Genomic DNA, 24,821 nt, shown 5'->3' on the forward strand with positions numbered 1-24,821 from the left:
GGAGCAATACCATGGTTCTTATTAATACCATGGCCCATTTGCAACTAACTGTGGTCCCGTCATTAAATGTGGGCTAACCACTTACAATTATTAATATGGGCTTTATTGACTCTTTACTTAACTATAACTATGACTCTATCCTACTACATAAATAAGGGGGTTAGGGTGGGACCCTAACAAATTCAAATATGGTATTAGAGCGTGGTTGTAGATCACATGATAACTGAAGGTATCAGTCGAGTAGAGCAGTAGCAGTAGAAACAACTGTCCCGAGTGACAGAAGCTATTCCTAGCAGAAAGCAGCAAGGAAGGGGTGACGCAGAGGGCCTGCATCATCATATCAAGCCAGGAGGAAGATCAACGCAGTGGTAGAGAGGAGCAGACCTGACCTACGTAGTGCCCGGTCATTTTTCTCAGCTAGGAAGGATTGATGCTATGGCCAGGAGGTGCAGATTTTGCTGGTGCCGGGATTGCGCAGAGCCTAGAAGCTCAGTTCTTCAAGTTGTTGAGGTATAGGGTGTTGCGGATAATTTGCGGAGCGAAGCTGGTGGGGTACTGTGGTCAGAACAGTACCTAATAGGGCAAGGCCAAGGAGGAGGGATTTCCAAAAAGGAAATCGAGACTCAGAGGGAGTCGAATCGATGATTTCCAGGAGGGAAGTAAAGAGACTTAGAGGAGTCGGAAGAAGAGCAACAAGATGGCAGTGAATGGGTTGAGAGATCAGGATAGACTGGACGGAGCTTCCAATGTTGTAGTCTGGAAGGCCAGGATGTTGTCCATTCTAGACAGGTATCACATCAAGCACTTCGCCTTGAAAACGATAGCGATCCCAGTTGAACCAATGGAAAATGAGAAGTATGGGGAGGCAATGGTCAGGGCAAAGTGCATCATCCTTGATGGGGTCAGGGATCATGTGGTGCCACATATTGCCGAGAAGGACACGGTAAATGAGATGTGGGAGGCCCTGAAGAAATTGTACCAACATACTTCCATGCAAAGGAAGATGTTACTTGAAAATCAGTTGCGGTCATACCAGATGCAGAAGGGAGAGCATATAGATGTCTTCCTCGGTGGATTGAAGGAGATCCGTGATCAGCTAACTTCTATGGGGGCCACATCGGATTAGAAATTGATGGTGAGGACCGCATTGAATGCAGTCTCAGAGGATTGGGAGGTATTTGTCCAGAGCATACTGGGCAGGTCGAGCCTTCCAGATTGGGAGGAACTGTGGGCGGCTCTTCGTCAAGAAGAGATTAGACGGGTGACCAAGGCGGGGAGTAGCGGAAAAGGGGTCAGAATCAAGAAGGAGGAAGAAGAAGATGCGACTCTCGCATCTGCGGGAAAGCAAGAGAAGAGAAAGAAGAAGGACCTCTCCAAGGTCAAATGCTTCCATTGTGGGGAACTGGGTCACTATGCGAACTAGTGTCCGAGGAAGAAGAGTAAGGGAGAGGCTTCTGAGACCAAGGCAGCGCCAGTGAGCGCAGAGAAAGAAGTGGAGACAAATGACGACTGTGCCATGAGTGCTCATGCGCCACTTGAGAGGAAGTGGGGAGACATCGAGTTGTAGTCAGACGAACTACAGACTGAGGGGAAGGATCCTTGAGTTACCCAACCTCTTGGATTATACCTTGCTACGGGAGCCCTGAAGAGAAGTAGCAGGACTGATGGATGTCGGTAGAGATGGATGCGGATGGAGTGACAGAGGGTGCTACAGTGCAGGAGTACTGGGACAACATGAGACAACAGTGCGAGATGCATGGAGTTGTTGCAACAACGCAGAGGTCAGTAGAGGGAGCACTTGTCAGCCATAGAAGGAGCTTCAACATCGGGAGTGTTTCTAGCCTGACAGAAATGTCATAGTTGGGAGGATCAGTTACTTACTTCTCAGTAACTAAGTTGCAGTGCAACGGTTAGCAGTGGCAGTGCTATGGGCAACACATGTAGCATGATGAGTGGTGATGCAGCAATGGCAGGGCAATGGGCAGCAACATGGATGCAGAGGGAGCTGCCATACAGAGGCAACAATACAGGATGCAGCAATGTAAAGGATGTTGGGCTGGGAGGCCTAGCATCAACACAGGGACCGATGCTGGATGATCAAGGTGATACTCAGTGAGGAGTATTACTAGAGCACAATCCTCGCTAAGAGGGAGTGTTGATTTGGGGTAGCATCGGATGTGCTCTAGCCACGAAAATTGGTGGAGAGGCTAAAGCACATGAGGTCTCCAAGAGCCATAAATGGTTTGGGCAGAATCTAATCGGTTTGATAGGTTGCTCCTTGCAGCTTGATAGCTACGACCACACACATGGTCACTAGCTCTGTGTGACTATGACTTAAGATACTTGTGACAATTGACAATCGAGTTTGAGTGTGTTGACCACAAGTTTGGAGAGGTTGACTTAGATCCATTTTTTCTATTGGGCTCATCTCTTGGATATTGTTGGGTTGGTTTTGCTGGATAGTCTTTTGATTGGTGAATTGGAACATTGTACTCTTTTTGTTGAACATATTATGACAATCTAATAAGAAGAAGAATTTGAAACGGCTTTCCCCCCTGTGGGTTTTTCCCTGGTATTTGACCAAATCCTTGTTTCTCTTATTTCTATTGGTTGTCTTCTACTATCTATTCTTGAAAAAAGCCGAAGGATCCTATTTGATTTGGTCGAAGATGTCTACAAGCTGGGTGACTCATCTAACTTTGCTGCTTGGAAGATTAGGTTGGAAGTTATATTAGATGATAATGATGTTTTGGAATATGTGCAAGGAAAGGTACTTGAGCCTCTGTCAAATGCTTTTGCTACTGTCAAATCCAAGCACAAGAAAGGTAAGCTTAAAGCCAAGAAAATTATTATTAATGGCTTGCAAGATTATTTAATTGTTTATGTTGGTAGCTTGAAGAAGTCTAAGGATATTTATGACAAGCTGGTCGGGATGTATGAAGTCAACAACTTGAATCACATACTCTCCTTGAAATATCAACTGAAAGAGATGAAGATGAACAAGGGTGAACCTGTGCAATCATATATTATGAGAGTATCACGCCTAAGGGATCAATTGCAATCTGCTGGTGAACAAATATCTGACAGAGAGCTAGTTGTGGTGACTCTTCAAGGTCTTCGTCCTATTTGGGAAACCTTCATTACTACTTTAAGCAACAATAATGTTCTCCTGTCATTTGATGAGCTTGTTTGGAAATGCACTCAAGAAGAGGCCAGGATGATTGCAAGAGGAAGAATTCAAAAGAAGGAGAGCCCTCTTCATTTGTCACTCAAGGCAAAAAGAGAAAAGGAAGGTGAAGACCATTTGATTCAAGAAGGCCTCCTGAATCAAAGGACTCTAATAGAATATCAAGTGTTATTGAATGCTACAACTGCCACAAGCATGGCCACTATGCCTGAGACTGCGTGAAGAAGAGAGATGTTTCAAGGTCTAATCACAACAACAATTGTGGCTTCAACATTAACATATTCAACAATAGAAGAAGAGGTGATGAGTGAAGAAGAGTAGATGATAGAAGAAGAAGAGGTGATGATTGAAGAAGAGTAGCTGATAGAAGAAGAAGAGATACTTCGGATGACTACGAAGAAGGGCATCACCCTTAAAAGAGGTGAAGAAATTCCAGGTATGAAAATAATGCAGCTACTAGTCAATATGAATATATTCTTATTTTTTCTCTTTCTAGTTCTTCCCCTCTAGATTCGTATGATAGTTGGTTGGTAGATAGTGGGGCTTCTGGACATTTCTTTGGGTACAAGGAAGTCCTCTCTAATCTGGTTGAGAGGGAGACAAGTTTGAAGATTATCATTTGGGACAACTCTACTCATCCTGTGAAGGGTTTTGGTTCCGTCAAATTTCATTTGGACTCTGGTGAATACGTTCTTCTTCATGATGTGATGCACGTTCTGGGATTAAAGAAGAACTTGGTATCTATTTCTGCTTTGGAAGACAAGGGTATGAGAGTAGCTTTCATCAAAGGAAAAGTCCTCACATGGCCTATGAAATCTTGCATGAGGGATGCTTTTACCTTGAGAAATAAAGTCGAAGGACTCTATAGAGTCAATGGAAGAGCTCTACTAGCAATGGTCCACGATACTAATCATCAAAGTGAGCTATGGCACCATAGGATAGCACATCTACATTATGAACCTCTATCGAAATTGCAGAAGTTAGTCTTTGGGATGCCTGATGTTCAAGCGAGTCATGATGGAGTATGTCTGAGATGTGCAAGTGGAAAGAAGACAAGGGGACCATTCCCCACTAGCATGTACATGACCAATGATATTCTTTAACTCATTCATTCTGACCTATGCGAACCCATGCCTATGCACTCTATTGGTGGACATCTCTACTACATAATCTTTATTGATAACTTCTCCAGGAAGACATGGATATACTATTCAAAGCAGAAGGATGAGGCTTTTGATACATTCAATGACTTCAAGGCATTGATAGAAAATCAAATAGGGAAGAAGATCAAGGTCTTCAGGTCTAACAATTGTGGAGAGTACATTTGAAATGAGTTCGTTGACTTTTGCAAGTAGGATGGAATCAAGAAGGAAACTATTGTACCTTACAATAACGAGCAAAATGGATCGGCCGATAGAAAGAACAATTCCATCGTGGAAGCTACCAGAGCTATGCTACATGATCAAAAGTTGCTAAAATTCCTTTGGGCAGAAGCTACAAATACAATGGTGTATGTACAAAGCAGGGTTTCAAATCAAACTTTGGAGAACAAGACTCCCGGAGAAGTATTCACAGGTGTGAAGCTCGACATTGGTCATCTCAGGATATTTGGTTGTCTTGTATACTTTCATGTGTCGAAGGATTAGAGAAACAAGTTGGAAGCCACTGGAAAGAAAGGTACTTTTGTTGAATATTGTGAAAATTCTAAGGCATTTAGAATATATATCTCTGGTGAAAGGAAGTCCAAGATTAGAAGGGATGTAACTTTCGATGAAGATACCTCCCTTGGAAAAGCGAGGGACCTACCTCTGCCTCCTCTTGCTGAGAAGAAAGGTGATGATGACATACTAGAAGGTCCTTCTGTGCTGGAATCTGAAAGGGACACAATTGATGATCCCATGGAACCTATTACCCCCTTGGATCCTCCTCCAAGTGACGCCCTTGCTAGGAAGAGACCATTATGGCTTCATGATACTTTACAAGATGCGGAGAGATATGTCCCTACTAAAAAGACCTTTAGAGCAAGTAAGAAGCCATGCAGATATCAGGGATACATTGTAGCTATGAGCACTATGATCCAAACTAAGCCTTGTATTTTTGAAGAAGCTGTGAAAGAACTGGTTTGGAAGGATGCCATGGCCATAGGATATGAGTCTATTATGAAGAATGATGTATGTGATGTTGTGCCGAGACCTAAAGGAAAGTATGTCGTAACTTCAAAATGGCTATATAAGATCAAACATGGAGCTGATGGAAGCTTTGAGAAGTACGAAGCAAGGTTAATGGCCCAAGGCTTCTCCCAGAAAGAGGGAGAAGACTATGACAATTTATTTGATCCTGTTGCGCGCTACACTACTATTGTGTTAAAATTGGCAACTAGGGCCAAATTCCACTTTGGATTGGTCCTTTGAGGAAGATAATTGCAACATTGAATTCCTCTTTTCGAGAGGACCAAAATCGATCTAAAGATTGTCAAATTTGGATAAGTAGAAGTGGGATTTTGAATTTATTCTCCCACACAAAAATTATCAAGGTCGACCTTATCTCTAAGTTGGCTCAATAAGTCCAAAAACATGACTCTTCACCCCAATCAGTTCCTATATATTAAGGTGCCTCCATCTTCATTTGGGACATCATAGAGGTACAAAATTCTTTTGAAATAAGGTGCGGGTTTAGGGTTCGGATGTCTAGAAGCAGGAGCCAAGTTTGGGGAGATAATCATCAATGTTTGGATACCGTTCTTATTTGAAGGAAGACCGCATTGACTGAGGCTTGTCGTAGCCTGTAAGGAGACTTGGAGGATTGTTTCAAGGATTGGTTAGGGTTGTGTTCCATAGACAGGAGACCAAAATCAGTTTGTCTGGGCTCATTTATCTTCATAACAGGACTGAGACTGAGCAGAGACTGAGCCGCACTTATCTAAGGCCATTGGATGGTGTTTTTGGGCACACATATGTATGGGTTTCCTCCTCTACTGACATCCGCACTCCTAACAAAAGGTACAGGTAGGTTGCAATGCTTATATCCCTTGTCACAGAAGGCAGGAAGTCAGATTGGTATCTCATCTAGGCCACAGGCCTAGTCTCCATGTATTGGATAGACCGAAAGGCCTATGTAGAAGCTATCACTAGCTCAGTTCTTTTGATTGGTTGTGAACAGAGATCACAGAAGTAAGGCCGCAACATTGAAAAGAAGTCTGAAGGTATTATATGAACCTATTAACCCTTACTGAGATTCAGTCTATGCTTTGTCTACCATTGTCCACTAATCAAGACAGATTGTGGCTACAACATGCATATTCGATTGGGGTGCTTATTTGGCTTTTGAACAATGATCTTGGTTATCACATTGACAAGTCAATATTGACATTGAATGTACTCTCTCATCCTCTGCTGAACATTTGATAATAATAATAAGAAGAATTGATCAAGGGTTTTCCCCATCTTGGGGTTTTTCCCTGGCTTGTGCCATATCTTCGTGTCCACTTGTGTTGGCTTGTCTTCTGCTCTTACATTTAATGTTCTTTCATTAGCTACTATCATCTGGTGATGGTTAAAATGATTTTTTTAGATTTCTCAATGGGCTAATGAAGTAACTATCATAAGCAAAGAACATGTTAAGCCAAAATTTAACGTATTAGATCAATTGTTGCCCTTGCTGCTAGTGAAGGATGGACACTTCACCAGATGGACGTAAAGAGGACATTCCTTCACGTCATACTACAGGAAGAAGTATATGTTGAGCAACCTCAGGGTTTTGAAGTGAAGGACAGGAAGACTCGTGTTTGCAAGTTAAATAAAGCATTATATGGTTTAAAGGAAACACTTCGAGCCTGGTATGCTCGCATTGACAATTACCTGGCGAAGTTTGGATTTGCAAGAAGCAGTGTCGATCCGAACCTCTACTTCCAAGTGGTCCAAGGTATGCCTTTAATTTTGGTTTTATATGTTGGCGATCTATTCTTGATAGGTAGTGAGCCCTTGATGCTTGAGTGTATGAGGGAGTTGGCATCCAAATTCGAAATGAAAGACCTTGACATGATGCATTACTTTCTGGGACTAGAGGTTTGGCAGAGACCTGAAGAGATTTTCCTTTCTCAAGCAATATATGTCGTGAAACTGTTGGAAAGATTCAAAATGGCAGACTGCAAATCCTTGGCCACCCCGATCGAGATAAACTTCAAGAAGTTATGTGGAGATGTTGCTGGCCCTGACTTGGTGTTACTTTTTATAGCATTGGATGGTGTTCTAGTCTTGACACTTGTCAGAGAGGATAAGAAACACTAGGATTCCATAACCTAGAAAAAAGTTTTAGGAAAATCCACCTAGAGAAGCCTTAATTAAGTTAATTAATCAGTAATTAAAATTTTCCTAAGTCTAAATTGGGGAAAATAATTAATTAACATGAATTAATTGAAGAAGTTGATATTTCTCTAGAAACTCTCACAGATTGACTAGGAAATAATCTCATCCATTGATTAAGATCTCATCTTGGCCATTGGAATCCCACACTGAGATTATAAGAAGAAGTTGATGGGTAGATGTAGGAGTACGCTTGAGATCGATTTCCCTGGGTAGTTCGATTTCTCCAGAGAGCAACAACAGTTGTCGGAAGAGTTCAAGCCAGAGAAGGGAAGCAGAGACAAAGAGGGGCAGAGACATTGAGTTCGGAGGAAATTTTGCAATTTCGAAGAGTCAGAAAGAGGAGGTTGAAGTTATTGTTTAGGAGGCTTTGCACGAATAGCGCAGAGCCCCAAAAGTGCAGTTAGATCCCGGTGAATAGGAAGACATTTTCAGTCCCAGAGGTCGAGAAGATTTTCCAGAGGGCCGAAGATTAGCAGTCGATTCAGGTAGTGCGTGTGGCAGGTAGCGCTAGGGTTACGTAGAGCCTGCACAAACCACTTGGACGACTAGCATTGTAGAGGCCAAACAATGTCAGGATTGTTCGGAGAGAGAGTAAAATCCCTCAATAAATTTTTGCTAGTATTTCTCTTGGATAGATTCGCTAGTTTGGTGACATTTATTGTGCTAAAAATTTCCCACTGCTGCTTAATAATAAAAACCCTCAGCCGCTGCATCGATTTTCCCAAGTTGGGTTTTTTTGGGGACTTTAGTCCAAAATAACATTGCTATAATTTTTGTGTGTGCCTGTATTTTCTTAGTTTCCAGTTTATCTTCCACAGTATTTTTATTTGTGAATATTGCAGTGTGATTAATTTGTTGTTGCCTTAGCAATAAACTGCATAAACTGCATAATTAATATATAGTTAGAAGAATTAATTCTAGTTGTTGCAATAGAATTTTAGTAGTGAAATTTTTTCATTTGGCAGATCCCTCAGAGTATCGACAGTTGATTGGGACATTGATGTTCCTAGTGAACACGCATCCGGACATATGGTTTGCAGCGAAGACTTTGAGTCAATTCATGACTGAGCCCCTTCATGCAGATTGGGTTGCTGCCAAACACATACTAAGATATTTGCATGGGATGATTAAACTTGGCCTGAGATACATTGTCAGAGATGTTCGACTTCATGGTTACATCGATGCTGACTGGGCTAGAAATATTATCGATCAGAAATGCACATTAGGGTGCTGCTTTAGTTTGGGGTTTGCGATGATATCTTGGATGAGCAGGAAACAAAAGTTCATGGCATTAAGAACGACCGAGGCAGAGTACATTGTTGCTATCATGGTTAACTGCGAGGCAGTTTGGTTGAGGAAGCTCTTTGGAGAGCTATTTGAGCAGGTTCTGGATACGAAAGTGATATAATGCGACAACAAGAGTAGGATTTGTTTGGCAGAGAATCGCGAATTTCATGACAAGTCCAATCATATTGAGATCAAATATCACTACATTCGAGACATGGTGCAAAGAGGAGCTGTGAGACTCCATCACATTTCAATTGATGAGTTAATAACATATATACTCACCAAGGCTTTGTTGAAAGGGAAGTTCTTGGTCTTCAGAGAGCAACTTGGACTAATGGATGTGACCCTCTCGGGTAAGGGTCCTGGCTGGTTGAGGACACTGAGCTATGCTCTTCCACCCTGTTTGAGCTCCCTAGGTGAGGAATTAAGCCTTAGAGGTTCTTGGGTTGAGGGATCTCGTGCATTGTCGAGTATACCCCTTTTGGCATCTAGTTTCCCACCCATCTGGCCAGTGGGTGTTGGTTGCTTGAGTTAGGTGCGATCCTTACCATTTATGGTAAGTGGCATCCTGCTCAAGCTAGAAATGTAGGTGTTCTATCATTGACTCTTGAGAATCAAGTTGGGAAGATCAACAAACAATAGCATGGTGTGATCCTTACCATTTATGGTAAGTGGTATCCCTCCTGTTGTCACCAAGCAGTGGGATAGGTGCGATCCTCACCTTATAAGGTATGTGGTATCCATACTACTGTTTGATGATTTCGGGTGGTAGCATATGCTCTCCGATCATGATGATTCCCGAGTAGTAGCAGAGGCTCCCCAATAGCGATTTCGAGTAGTAGCATAAGCTCCCAGATGTTTTATGCTCCAGGTGGTAGCATAAGCTCCCTGATGGATAGAGGGTGGAAGCTTGAGCTCCCCTATGATGTCAAATTCTTCTTTTAGATTCGAGAGTGTTTAACAGAGATTGAGTTGAGAAGAGATGAGCAACGATGAACTGAGATAATATGGGACATATGATGCAATCAGAAATTTCTCCCTAGCTGAGAGGGATTGTTAATTTGGCAGCTCAGAGACAAGTTCCCTCCTTTGCACATTCTTCCTCATCAAGAAAGACCGCTCCTAGCCCTTGGAAGAATATAATTTGGTTAAGGAAAACTATATTTTTAAGGGGGAAACCACACGTGCTCAATAGTATAGGTCAACTTTAAAGAGAAATTGGACACCCTTGGAAGCATATAAATACAAGTCAAGTTAACCTCATTTGGAGATCATCAAGAAGCATCTTCTTCTCTCTCTTCTTTGGATTGGATTGTACGAGTCTGAGATTGGATCACGAAATTGATTCATAGAAGTCCGAAATTGCAGGGTTTGAGCTCGCACGTTTGAAAAAGAAGTTTTGCTTTGGAGTCGCAAGCTTGGTTCGTGGAAATCTTGGCTTTTGCTGCAAGGTTGATAGGGTGCTCCCTGCAGCTAGAAAACTACAACCACACACATGGTCACTAACTCCGTGCGACTGTGACCTAAGATACTTGTGGCAGTTGACTGTTTTATTTGATTCAATCTTTTGGTTTCATGCCTATCTTAGAAAGAAAATAAACACTGCCTATGTTCAAGGCCGAACCATTATATATTAACACTCTTTTCATCAGGCATGTCTTTTTGCTGAAATAGAGAAAGGTGGGTGGCCTTTCAGGGCATCTAAAGAGGGTAGCTCCCCTTTCGAGAATGTAATCTCTTTATGCGCAGATCTTAAAACATGGCTGCAAAATTGAGAGCGCCGTAGTGCGTTTCTGGCTCTGTACAAGATGTCTTTATGTGTTCGGTGAAATTTGTAGAATTTGATCGTGGACCGCAGGCTTGGAGAGGTTGACTTTGATTAGTTTTGTCTATTGGGCTCATCTCTAGGATATTGTTGGGTTGGTTTTGCTGGATAGTCTTTTGATTGGTAAATGAGAACATTGTACTCCCTTTGCTGATCATTTTATGACAATCTAATAAGAAGAAGAATTTGAAAGTGTTTTCCCTGCTATGAGTTTTTCCTTGGTCTTTGACCAATTCCTTGTGTCCCTTATTGCTTTTGATTGTCTTCTACTGTCTATTGCATTTACTGTTGTATCTACAATTGCTATTGATCATTGGAAGAATCGTTTGTGTTGAAAGATTGCTAATTAAAGAAAAAAATTGGGCTAAAGTGATTGTAACAACATAAAACAGTGAAAAACCAACTCTTTTAACTATCATCAAACTAAACTTTTTCCCACAAAGATTTGCTTCAAAGTCCGGGGCTGGATTGATATTATCAGCAACTTCTTCAAGGATAGTTTCTTAACCAAGTGCAAGAAACAAAGTTAAGATCTCCTTTAGACTTGGCTCAAGTATATAATCTTGAAATAACTCAAGAGGACCTTCGAAAATGACTTTAAGTCTGCCCTAACTAGTCTCATTATAGGGATAGAAAACAACACCTTGTTTTTGCTAAAGTGATTGTAACAACATAAAACAGTGAAAAACCAACTCTTTTAACTATCATCAAACTAAACTTTTTCCCACAAAGATTTGCTTCAAAGTCCGGGGCTGGATTGATATTATCAGCAACTTCTTCAAGGATAGTTTCTTAACCAAGTGCAAGAAACAAAGTTAAGATCTCCTTTAGACTTGGCTCAAGTATATAATCTTGAAATAACTCAAGAGGACCTTCGAAAATGACTTTAAGTCTGCCCTAACTAGTCTCATTATAGGGATAGAAAACAACACCTTGTTTTTGCTCTATAGACGGATCCTCAACATATTGTAATGTGCTTTCTTCGGAATACATTAATAACAATGATCCCACTATTTATCCCATTTTTGACTGTCTTGATGTGAAAATAATAGACTTTAGTATTCGGGGTTGGACATGGAGTCTTGTCAATGTATCTTTTTGTTGAAATATGTAACTAGGTTTGGTATTCATAATGACATGTGATAATGATTTTATGTATTTGTTGTAAAGAAGAAAAATAAATTTATTATTGTCATTCTAATGCATGGGTTTCATGCTCAAGGTTATTTTATTTAGGTCAAGCACCCACTGAGTGGCTGTAGGTTTTGTTATTGAGTCAAAGAGGTCAAAGAAGTCATTGAAATATGTAAATACCCTCTTGGGCATCATGTAACATGTCAAGGACAATTTATTTTGTATTATATAGACCCTCCAAGACAAGTCAACTTGCCTTTATCAAGTCGGCCTACAAGAAATCACAAGTCGGTCTCATGTTGGGCTGTTCGACCATGAAGAGTAGGCTATATATAAGGAAGACATCGACCTCATTTTGAAGACAAGTATCAGACAAAAAGAAGTTTGATCAAGAGAAAGAAAGAGACCTAGAAGGAGTGAAGATAAGAAGAACTAAAGGAAGAAATAAATCGAAGTTTCTGGGACCTATTTTGGGCTGAAATCTCTCTCACGTGCAAGGCAAATTAGGGCATCCATCTACTGCAGGAAGACCGAATTGCAAAACCATTGAGAAGTCAAGCTTAGTGTCAAGAAGACTCACCTCGCAAGCCGAGTTCCCAAAGAGAAAGATCCCATCCAAGCGAAGAGTAGAGGTATTGTGATTCTGCCCTAAACTTCCACACGTGCGAAATTGTAGTAAGTACTAGAAGCCGAAAATTGCAGGCTGAAATTGCAGACATAAGTTGTAGGTCCAAAATCTTGGTCAAAGGAAAAGATGTAGTTGCTTCATGGCAAGTTCGACTTGGGTTGACTTTGAGAGAAGGAAGTTCTTCAAGGAGGTTGACTTGGTCTTGGAGTGGTCTTCTATAAGAAGAAAAGAGTTCTTGTGGGTTTTTCTCTCAAGAGGAGAGGTTTTGGCCATGGCTGACAGCCTATATTTTGTGTCTCCTTGTCTCATTAATCTTCATTGTTTGGTAGCTGTATGATGATAGAAAACACCAATAACAATTAAGTGAAAGAAGAAGCTAATCAAATCAAGTAAAAATACATCACAAGTAGTTATGAAAGTAAGAGAAGTCATCTATTTGGCTGCCCCTAGATTTCTCAACATGGTTTCAAAGCTAAGGTGACTACAACAAGGAAAGGTAGCTTGAAGAAGATCATCGAATTGAAGATGGGTACGTAAGGGCTAAGCAATCTAAGGAGCATCAAGAAGGAGCATCCATCACCTCACAAGGATCACATCATCACGACTCTTGGAAGAAGGAAATACCTCAAAAACCCTACCTCCATTGAAAAAAGGACTCTACATTCTACATTATGATCCAAGGAAGCAAGAAGAAGCATTGCCATCATCATCAAAGACATCAAGGTGATCTCCCTTATATTGAAGCAAACATCACATCTCGAATATCTTTGAAAAAGATCATCAAGGAAGCAACATCATCAAGAAAGCATGAAGTTGAAGATATCTTTACCAAGGAGCATGTTCACTTGACAAGTAAGTATCTTTATATCTATATCTGAATCTACTATCAAACTGACTTCATTCTGCAAGGAAAGTAACAAATTAGTTGGGTCATCAAATTGTCTTGCATGGAAGAAGAAGATAGATTTGATGCTCATAGAGAATGAAGTTGTTGAATATGTAAAGCGCTCCATCTCAAGAACAAACTCAATCATTATTGAAGTATATGAAAGGGGAAATAAGGGCTCAAGGAATCCTCATAGAATTAATCAAGGATTCACTCATCTCTTATGTAGCAAAGATGGAGACATGGAAATTAATCTATGAAAAGTTGGTAGACTTGTTTTATGTAAGCACTACAAGAAAAGTTATATCGTTAAGAACCAAGCTATAGAAGATGAAGGTATCAAAGGAAGAAGGGATAGCCTCATATCTTATGAGGGTGTCACAAATAAGAGACCAACTATAAGAGTTAGGGGAAATAATGTCCGATAAAGAAATGACCACCATTGTGCTTGATGCACTACCTAATGAATGGGGCAACTTTGTATCGAGTATTTATGGGAAGAAGGAAGCAACTCCATTCAGTGAACTTTGGTCATTATGTAAGATTGAAGAAACCATGTTGAAGGCAAAAGAATGATGTTGGATCAAATGAACAAGTTCAAGCATTTGCTGCCATGGCTAGGAGAAAAGGAATGTTAGGAAAGTTTGGTCCTCAAAAAAAGAAGAAGATTGGTATGTCAAAGATACAATGCTATGTGTGTAATGAATATGGGAACTACAAAAGGAATTGTCCCAAACTCAAGAAGGACAAGAAGAAGAGAAAGGAAAGAATTGAAGCCCATATCACCAAAGAAGTAGAAAAACCTGAAAATAAGAAATCGAAGGAGGAAGTGAAACATCTCTACTATGATTGAGATAATCTCCTTCACTTAGTTCTTTTTAAGAAGATGATAGGAAGCATCAAGATACATTAGAGCTGAAACAGAGATGACATTATCATGGAAGCTTGAAAAGATAGCTGAAGTAGAAGTCTACATGGTTGTAGCGGTCATGATGATAGAAAGGAAATAACTCATGGTATCATAATAGTGTATATGGTTGGAAGAAAGTCATCTAACATGATAGAAGATAGAGAAAGGTCATCATATATCATCATTATTAAAAAGGAGCATTTGCAAAATGAGGATCATCAAGATCCTCCACTAGAATCTTTATAAGAAGGTTCACCTCTACTTGGTAGAAGCGTCTCGCTGATAGTCCACATTCCACCTTGTGTGGGATCCATTGTTTAGAAGGATGATGGTATGGTGACAAAGGAGTGCAGCATGTCAAGGTGGTCGAAGTACTTTTAAACTTGAAGAAAGGAAAGGAAGCTGCTGAAGGAAGTTTAGATGACCACATAAAGGAAGTGGTATGTATATATTTAGTAATAGATAGATGAAGTCATGTCATCATATGGTTGCAGTTAGAATAGTTGAATTCTCTATCTCATGAGCATGATCGAAGAAGAAGGATCTCTTCCATTAGAAAGATGCATGAAGGCATGTGGACAAGGTGCCTTGAACTCTTCTACATATTTATAAGATGAAATCAACATAATATGACCTCATATGGAATATGAGGTGGTTGGAAACTATGGTTCCAATGATGAAGGAATGATGTATAGAACAAGCCCTAGAGGATAACTTGAAACAAAATGGTTTTTTCAATGCTGCACTTTCACCCACACTGTGATACCATGTTGATTTTTCCAGACTTTCTAATTTGATAATTACTTCTAATGATTCTTTATCCAATTCTTTTCGTGTCACATTTATCATTAAACAATTACACATAGAAAATCTCAACAGTGAAACAATAATGGCAGTAGGATCATGAAGAAACATCCAAAGACAAGAAATTTTTTACCTGGGGAAAACTCTAACTTGGGAAAAACCCAACAAATTTTTCTTAGAGAAATTATTGAATTCAACAAGAGCTGCAATCTGATATTTTCAGTCAAATAGAGTCAAACTGTCCAGTAAACAAGCCCAGGTCAAACCGAAAATTTTGGCATCCTGCACTTTCCTCAGAATTCAGACTGCTGTCGAGAAAGATACACAGAAAACTTCAGCCTGCTCCCACATGTGCGAAGTGAAACGGAGGCCAAACAGAGATGAAAGATGGCTGTGTAAATGCTGGACTGTTCTGGTCAAATTTTGGACTTCTTTCCTTCTCTCTCATATAGATGAACAGAAGATCAGATGAGACTGCTACTGAATTAGTGTCAAATGGAGAAGGTCGAGTATCTTTATATAATGGTCTTGTGGTGCCAAAGGGGCATGCCTCTTTGACTGGGCCAACCTATCCATATGGTGGCTGACTTGTCTTTTGGAGGAAAATTAAATTTAATATTTAAAATTCGAAATCTCTTTCTTTTGATTTATTTTGAAGGCTGAATTGAATACTGACCATAGCCACCCAAAATCAACACCCTCACTTGATGGGGATTTGATGTAATGACCCACCTACAATTATAAATAAAATACAAATATTAGCATACATACAAGACCTCCATATGATAGCTACATATGCATGGACCCGCATGTATCACACTATATATAGGCTGGTTACTACAGGGAGAGATATAAATTAAGGTAATGAATTAATTATCGAAATAAATCCCTACCTCACCAGAATATCATATATATCAAATCAGGTAGGTAATACGTATACCACCTTATATATATATATATATCTATGTTGCAGGAAACGTGGGGCAGAAGGGCGTTTCCGTACGGAAACAGGTACGAAACGCTGAAACGCGTTTGGTATGGCCCTGAAACGCATTTCACGCTGTACTGTCACGTTTCACGAAACTGAAACTTGGCCAGTACAGCCTGAAACGCATTTTAGGGCCGTACGACCCACGTTTCAGCATTTACTTGTTTTTTTTTATTATTTTTTATTTGTTTTCTAATCTATTCTTACGTTAGCCTAGTGACTTCTAGTTGCTTCCAGATGCCTGTCTAAAGTTATAAAAGTGAACTTTTGCCCTAGTGTTGATATGCAGTTCATGGTAATGTTAAATTCTTAAAGTAAAAGTGATATTCTCCTTTATTTTTCATTTTCATCCTTTTACTTAAATTTTTAACATTACCATGAAATGACTCAGGATGTTTGAGAGTGGTTTCGCCCTCATTGGATTTCATATGCAGAAAGTAGAATTTTAGATCTCACTCAAAATCCAGCAGACTTATCTGTTTTTCAGGATTTCAGGATTGGGGGGATTGCAATGTTTCCATTGGATTTTATCATGTACTAGGGTATGGAACTTGTATTTAATCAAGAGAACCAAGCCCTCTATGCAGGGGAGACTCCCAATAATCAAGAGAATGTAGGGTACTAAGGTATGAAACTTGTATTTAATCAAGAGCATTAAGGTCGTTCGACTATGTAGGAGGAGACTCCCAATCAAGCACGAGACAAGAAATTAGAAATTTCTTGTCGCTGATTTTGGATATTTCTATTTTCATTATGTGATTATTCATGAGTAAATGTGATGCAAATTTAGATACTTATAGTTTATGCATTGACAATTGACAGTTTTATCATAATGTAATAAATTAGAATGTATTATATATGCTTTATGTTTGCACATATTTCTTAAATGTCCTAATATATATATATATATATATTCGCGTTTACCCGTTTCCAAAATTTGGGGAGGTCATGTTTCGTATCGCTTCCCGTTTCGGAAACTCGTACCCATTTCTCCGTTTCGTGCAACCTTGATATATATATATATATAAACTAGAAGAAAATGTAAATTTTAATTTACAAATTATATTTAAAATTAAAATTAATAAAATAATAATATAAATTAATTAAAATTATAAACTAAATAAATCAAATTAATTTATTAAAATAATAATAAACTTTAATTAAATCAGATCCTACTTATTCAGAATAAAATCCATAAAATCAAATGAGATTTGATTTTTATAAAAAGTTACACGTAACAAAAATAATGACACGGAGATGGGAAGAAGGCGGTGGGCAGAGAAATAAAAGGAGGAAGAAAATCTTGAGGAAGGGGGAAGGAGGCTGAGAAAGGGAAATTTCTGAGAATCTTACTTACTGAGAGGAAGAGTTCAATTGTTCTTAAGTTTTTGGGCACGGGGGACCAGATTGTCAATTGAGCCGCACTTTGGAATTGAGTACCTAGGTTGTACCCAGTTTCGCTGGGTGGTTTTGGTCTTTTGGTAATGGGAGTGGGAACAGGAACAAGAGTAATTTTGAGGCATCTTCAACCATAGTAAACTAGGTAAGTACTCAACAGCGAATCAATGAATTTTGATGTTATGAATTCTGTTTAAGTTCTCAAAATAGCTTCCATATTTTGTTAAAGGTAAATGTATGAGTAAATTAGAGCGTTACATTCTTGTTGAATAAATTAGAGCCTTACATTATGTATGAGTAAATTAGGGGACCTTACATTTGAACTGGGCTTTATTCTTGGGGAATTTATTCTTGCTGGTAGAGAACTAGTGAAATGCCATACAACCAGTTGAGCTAATCCTTTGGGCTTAAAGAAACAGTATATATATATATATATATATATATATATATATATTATGCATGCAAAGTTTCACATACAATGCAGTTTGAGAGCAACTGAAGAGACATGTATGCTTTTACCATTCTTGCATTTAAATTCAGATCTGAATTTATATGTATAACATAACATCCTTGGAGTTTGTGATGTTGTAATCAATCTTGCCACATTTGTTGTTGAATATGCATATAACTGTGATATAGAAAGAACTCAAGAAGTGGAAAAAATATTTTTTCAAATCCTCAAGGAGCTTTTGAAGCTCATGTTTCTCTATTTTATGCTTTCTTATGTTCTCTTTCCAGTGTCTGTAAATGATATCTTTTAATGTCTAGAAGGCAAACAGATTTGGTAGGATTTTGTTTCTCTTTCTGATTATTAGGTGATTTGCAGTTTTTTTGTTCAGTTTCCTTTCTAATAATATCAGCTGGACTAGGACGGGAAAGAAACTGTGATTCTTAAACTTGTGATCATTATTTTCTGCGATGTATATAGTTGTCATCTGAGTGAAAAATTGCTCATCTAATTCTGGTGTATTTTGCAGACTACATATGAAAATTTCCGGTATCGATGTGACAACAAAGTTAACCCTTACAATGAAGGGATTATTACCAATTTCAGTGCAATTTTTTGTGTGAACATAAAACCTTCTCAGAATAATTTCCGTGCGAAGGTACAACAGGAAGCATCTGTGCAGACTCGGGTTATTCCTCAAAGCACAGATACTAGAGATGTGGTAGGAGATTTACCTGCAAAAGTGAGCATTGACTTGGAAGCAGGTAGAAAAGCAGCAATGAGAGATGAGTTTGATCCTGAAAGGGAAGGTCATGAAGAATTGCATAGCCGGAAGAGTAATGTGCCTGATACTGTTATGGACATCAAGGAAGGCTATGAGGATGCTTTTACACGAGCTATAGGGCGGCCACTTTCATTAGAGGGGAGTGAAGCCAGAAGTGGATCAAACCCTAGACACTCTAGTTGGGGACGGAAAAGTGGGAGCTGGGAAATCACGCCAGATCTACCAGGTTTACCTCCTGGAGACAAAACATTGCCTGGAAACAAGTAAGCAGACTTTTTTACTTCCACCTGACTTAATCATGTAATATGCCAATTTTTTTTGTAACAGAGAATAACCGAAAGAGTTCAAATGAGCATTAAAGAAAATTGATAATTATATAAAAGATTTATCTATTTGCATAGCATCTATACTTCTATTTTGTTTGAATAATAACTTGATCATGATCAGTTTTGATGTTCAAATTTTTAAGAGCCATCCATATCTTGATTTCCTCTTCTATTGTGATTCTTATTTTGAAAGCTTCTGAAGAGTGTAGTTTTATACATGTAGCTTTTGTGGAGTGCATGTTTCTGGCTTTTTCTAAAAATGCTTGCAAAATACCATACAAAGAGTGTAGATTCCCTTTTTGCTCCCTTTTTTGCAATTTTTGACTGGTTTGGAATCTCCTTTTTTTTTTGAGTTATAATCCCTTCTACTGTTAAATCTCAGATGCTTGATATTTGTATATTCTAAGAAAGAGAATGACCCTGACCAATAATCCCTTAATGCTATTGAGCATTCATATCAATGTCTAAAGCCTCAATTTTTTCATAACAGAACATAACTAAAACAGATCAAATAAGCAAGAATTCTCATGGCATTGGCCCACTTGTCCATTCCATCCATTCACTGTAAGTAGGAATCTACATCATCGATGGGAATGTCACTACGTAAATCATAGTCATTTGCATTATCAAGAATACTAAATGATACCCCAACCATCATGTGTCACATTGCATTGGCTGTATCCGCATTACCTACTGGTGTGTCAATTTCTGAATCAACATCCTATCATGTTGCTGGTCCCTTGAAAATACTCTGGGGTCTTCCTATGCTCAAATAGAATGTCACTATGGATTGCAACTAACTTTTCTGCTCTTCCATATGTAAGTATGTTCCTTTTCATAAATTGGATGAAACTACAAGCCGATCAATTCCCTTCATCTTGGAGGAGCTGGTGATTTTAAACATCAAGTGAATGACAAGATGTTGAGGTGTTGGAGCTCTATCGTCATGCATCCTCCACCAACTGATCAGGCCATGTTGTCCTAAATCTTTGTTATTTTCCATTGCATCAAAATTATTGAAGGGCATTGAGGGACCTGGAAATTGAAAAAATTGTGTCCAAATATTTTCGCCCTTCTCCTCACTGTACATCTTAATAGTTGCAGCTTGCTATCAATTCATGTTTTTAAGATCATCAATACTAATGGATACTTCGCATAAAACTTGCCACATATCATTTTGGACTAAGGGCATGATGAACTGTCCGGAAATGCCTGAAGAATTTGTCGGAAACACGGATCCCCGTTTCTGATACAGAAACAGATAAGATTCTTGTCCGAAACATTGTAAAAACGTTTTTGTGCCGTTTCAAAATTTTGGAAACTTCAGATTTGGAATTGGATATGTTTCCATGAAAATCATGATTCGAATCCACCTTAAAATGTTAAAAAGCATGAAAATTTGTATAGCCATAAATAAATAATAAAAATGAAGAAATCAGATTTGCAAATAAACTCATCATAAATGCAGTCTCATAATGTCTCTTCTAAATCTTTAGAAACAACGGAACTGCATATATTTATCAAGGATTCTTACTAAGAAAAAGATAGATGTTCAAAAATGCAAACAAAACGGTTTGATGAATGTCTTCGTAAAGAGATTTATTTGAGCGATTAATTTTCAGTTTGGTTAAGGTTTTGTTAATTGTCATTGATTTTGCTCTTGATTTCATAAATTGGTCCAATATAACAAATCTTCTCTAGCCAATCTTTTGCCTGCATATAGTCAAGAGACCAAGCTGATGTTGAGAAGATTGAAATATTCAAGTAGGTCTTGACGGAATATCCCAATGATCCCATAGGCCTTTTAATTGCCATGCAAGGATGATAGATATCATCTACCATGCATGACATGTTCTTTGAAGGAGTTGGACCTGAAAGCACAAAGGTTGTTGCATTTTTTTATTACATTACTAATGATGATGAGAACATGTTGAAAGTTATAATAATCACTAATGATGATGAGAACATGTTGAAAGTTATAATAATCACTAATGATGATGACAATGTCTACGTTGAATCGATGATGATGATTTGTTTATGTTGAATTCATGATGATGATTATGTATTTTTAGATATGGATTCTAGATTCTAAAAGATGAATGGGCATATATATATATATATATATATATATATATATATGCCGTTTCCTTGCCGTATTGTATCCTGATTTTTTGAAAATGTCGTATCTATTTCAAACCCTGTATTCGTATCCTTTTCAATGCAACCTAGGGTTTTGACATCTTTTTGCCAAGGAAATGTTTCTAGTTGATCCTAATAAATATACATTTTCCTCCTTTTCATTATAAATAGAGTCATTCCCATATCCTTGTGATAATTTTTCTCAAGGTAAATATCGTTTCCATTTCTCTCTTTTTATTTCTTTCATGGATAGATTAAGGATGTATAGGAAGATTACTTTGCATTGTTATAGATCATAGTGTATAATAGTGTAGATCGTGAGGGGTTAATCACCATGCATATTCTTAAACAAGCTCGTGAGGGGTTTGGTCAACATCTTTGAAGGTTTTGCCTCAATGTGCGCTCGAACTCGGTTCCATGGGATTGCAACATATACCAAACATGGCCTCAGCCTGAATCGATTTATGATCGCATAACTAATCCAAATGACATTTTAATGGCCTATGGATGGAAAGCAAGCACTCAACATTTTGCAGCACAGATACACTCACCTATGCACTAACAAAAAGGGGACTTTCAATACCTTTTTCAGTGAAAACAGATCCAAATGGTTTTGATCGTTGGAACGACTTGTTGGAATGATCCAATTGGCAGTCATGTTGTTTTAGTTTTTAACATGTTTAAAACAATATTCTCAAACTTAAAGGGGTCCTGCTACTCCATTCATGCAGTTGGTAGGTCCCTTGTGTATATATATATATATATATATATATATAGTGGAAATTTCCACGCCCTCTAGGCCTGGTATGTGCCCTAGCTAGGAACACAACACACTAGAGAAGCCCAACACAAAAGTACTTTGCACAACGGAAATATAGCAATAGTGAAATCAATAACTGTACACAAGAAAATTTGGCCCAAATCAGTCCTCTTATTGATCCATTAACAAGAAAACAGTAGGGATCCCGTACCAGGGATCATGGCCCTTCATAAACCCTGATACAAACTAGTATACATAGTATACAGTAAAATACATAGACTGTCCTTTGACTAAACCTAGGACTTGAGATCTGCTCCTTTAGATCTTCAATCTGCCCAATAAATCAAATGCATACTTGAGCTAATGCCTTCAACTCAATGTCCTTGGATTGTTTGCAGTCCTTTGCAACCAGTCCTTTTGCAATCATGCTACAGCTTCTCGATCTGCTAGATCTGCTTCTTCAGATCACAAATTTGACTTTCTTCTTCCATATTTGAAATTGACCCTTGAACACTCATATTTGACTTTCTTCTTGCATATTTGACCTTCCAACACTCAGATCTGACTTCCTTCTTGCAGATTTGACCTTCCAGCACTCAGATTTGACTTTCTTCTTGCAGATCTGACCTTTCAACACTAAGATTTGACTTTCTTCTTGAAGATTTGACCTTCCAACACTCAGATCTGATTTTATTCTTGCAGATTTGGCCTTCTAGCACTCAGATCTGACTTTCCAGCACTCTGATTTGGCTTTCTTCTTGCAAATTTGACCTTCCGGCATTCATATCTAAGGCTTGTAAACACGTGGCCTGCATTAGCTAGGAATTGACCCTTCTCTTGCTGGCTTGGTTGACTTTGCAAGTAAATTGGGCCCTGCCTTGGTTTTCCAAACATGGCCTGACCTTCCTCTTTGCGACTAGATCCTCCTACTTAGACTTGTTGATTTGGGGTAGCATCGGATGTGCTCTAGCCATCAAAATTGGCGGGGACGCTAAAGCACATGAGATCTCCAAGACCTAGAAATGGTTTGAGCAGATTCTACCCAGTTAAGGAGATTTTAAAATAATTAATATTTTTAATGGAGTTCGTAAGTCTAAACTTAGAAAAATAAAATAGTAATGGGTATTAATATAAAACTGGGTTAGAAGGTTCTAAATGACATGGATCAAGCCAAATCTAATCTTAGCCGTTAATTAGAGATGTAATATCGACCCTTGAAGAACCAACAGGAAAAGTATAAGATGAGGCTTGAGGGTCAGTTGGAGAACACACCAAATTGATTAGTCAGTTCGATTTTCTTGAGTGGGGTTTTGCTAAGAGAATCGAGCTAGTGATCTGTTGCAGCAAGTGGTAGTGAGTACGAGACAAAGAAGCAGAGATAGTGCCGAGAGACTAGCGTAGAAGCAGAGAGAGGTAGACATTGAGCTAGAGGGAGCCACGTAGAGGCAGAAGGGAGTGCGCAGAGGCCAGAAGGGATTGCGTAGAGGCTAGAAGGGATTGCACAGAGGCTGCAGGAGTGACACAGAGGGCCGTAGAGGCTGCGTAGTGCCTCATTGGGCTGACGCAGAGGGTTTCGGGTTGACGCAGAGGTCAGGAGGGCTGACGCTGAGCTTCAGATTGTGTTGGAGAGGGTTTCGTGGGGCAGACTTTTCGAATATCTGGTTCTGAATAGAGAGGTATTACTGCCAGATTATTTTCTCTGTCGGGTGAGCCAGTTTGGCACCTAGTGGTACTCAGATAGACTACATAATAAAATAACCCTCAGAATTGTTGCACTGGTTTTCCCAAGTTGGGTTATTTCCGGGGATGAGTTATCCAAAAATAATGGTGTCACTTGTGTGTTTGTCTATTTCTTTCAGTTGTTGATCTGTAGATGGTTGAGACTGTATTGTGTTTATTTCAATATTTATATGGTTAAATAACTTGTTCGTAATTAACAAGTAGGTGAAATAAACCAGAGAATACAGATAAAATTTCTAACTGGTAATACTTAAAAATTTCAACAAGACTCCTCCTTGCTAATGCAGCTCCATTAAGTCTAATCTGTGGCTAGGTCCTTTAATCTCGCTCTTTCCACAAGTGAAAATTCTTTACTTGTGTGTTTAGGCCTCTCCTTTATCCTCTTCTTTTTGTGTGAGTGACTTGGAGGTTTTCGTTGTCCATCAAGAAACTCTCATTTAATAAATCAAACACAAATTGGAATAAATAATTAATTATCTTAGGTCCAAACTAACTTGCCCAACCAATTTTTGGTGGGTTTTCACCACTTAGAAATACATTTTGAGCTACCAAAATTTTAACACTCCCTCTTAGTGAGGAAAGTATTTCATGGCTATCCTTGCATACTCATGATTGTCCTGGCATGAGTCATTAGTTTTCCTTGTGTAGCCATATCTGTCCTTGCGTGTGCCAGATCTTCTTTTATACTTAGCCAAGCTTTAACTTGCATGGTGCATGACTGTCCTTGCATGCAACATGATTTTTCCTTGCAACACCATGATTGTTCCCACATGGTTCATGACTATCCTTGAATGGGCTGAAAAAGCCTCTCTTACTCAAACCTGATGATTCAAATGTCCATTGGGCTAGTGACGTTCCTTTGTAGTCTCCCTTTGAAGGCAGAATCCCTCTTGAGCATACACAAACTCCATTTGCTCACTCTACTTTCCCTCCCGAAAAGTGCTGCTATTGAACTTGTGTCCTTCCAAAGTTAGTCCTGAGCTATAGTCAAACACTAGGTCTAATCCACTCTAGACCACTGCAACTCAACTTTGCATGAGTCCTCATCCTCCTAGGTCAAATACCTCATGTGCACATGGCTCCTCTGCCAAATGTGCAACTTTGCAACCCAACAAAGATATAATCTCACAACTAACCTGCCATCCACATGAAGCTATCTCGGCCATGCCAATGAAGCTTCTCTGCTAAACTTGCCGCTTCATGTCTAGCAGTT

At 39.0% G+C, this 24,821-nt stretch overlaps 1 protein-coding gene across 4 annotated transcripts in view; it reads left to right on the forward strand.

Moving 5' to 3' along the window:
* The window catches only part of LOC149170704 (protein S-acyltransferase 8-like), a 404,753-nt gene that overhangs the window by 254,200 nt on the left and 125,732 nt on the right, over nucleotides 1–24,821 (forward strand). For all 4 annotated transcript variants that reach the window (XM_089423992.1, XM_089423991.1, XM_089423990.1 and 1 more), the window contains exon 5: nucleotides 18,389–18,906. In XM_089423992.1, coding sequence (XP_089280118.1) covers nucleotides 18,389–18,906 — 518 coding nt within the window. The remainder of the gene's footprint in view (nucleotides 1–18,388; nucleotides 18,907–24,821) is intronic.

Source organism: Pinus tabuliformis, chromosome 4_2 (assembly GCF_031772625.1).
Source record: "Pinus tabuliformis cultivar Carrire ecotype Pingquan chromosome 4_2, CPIR1, whole genome shotgun sequence".
Lineage (NCBI taxonomy): Eukaryota > Viridiplantae > Streptophyta > Pinopsida > Pinales > Pinaceae > Pinus > Pinus tabuliformis.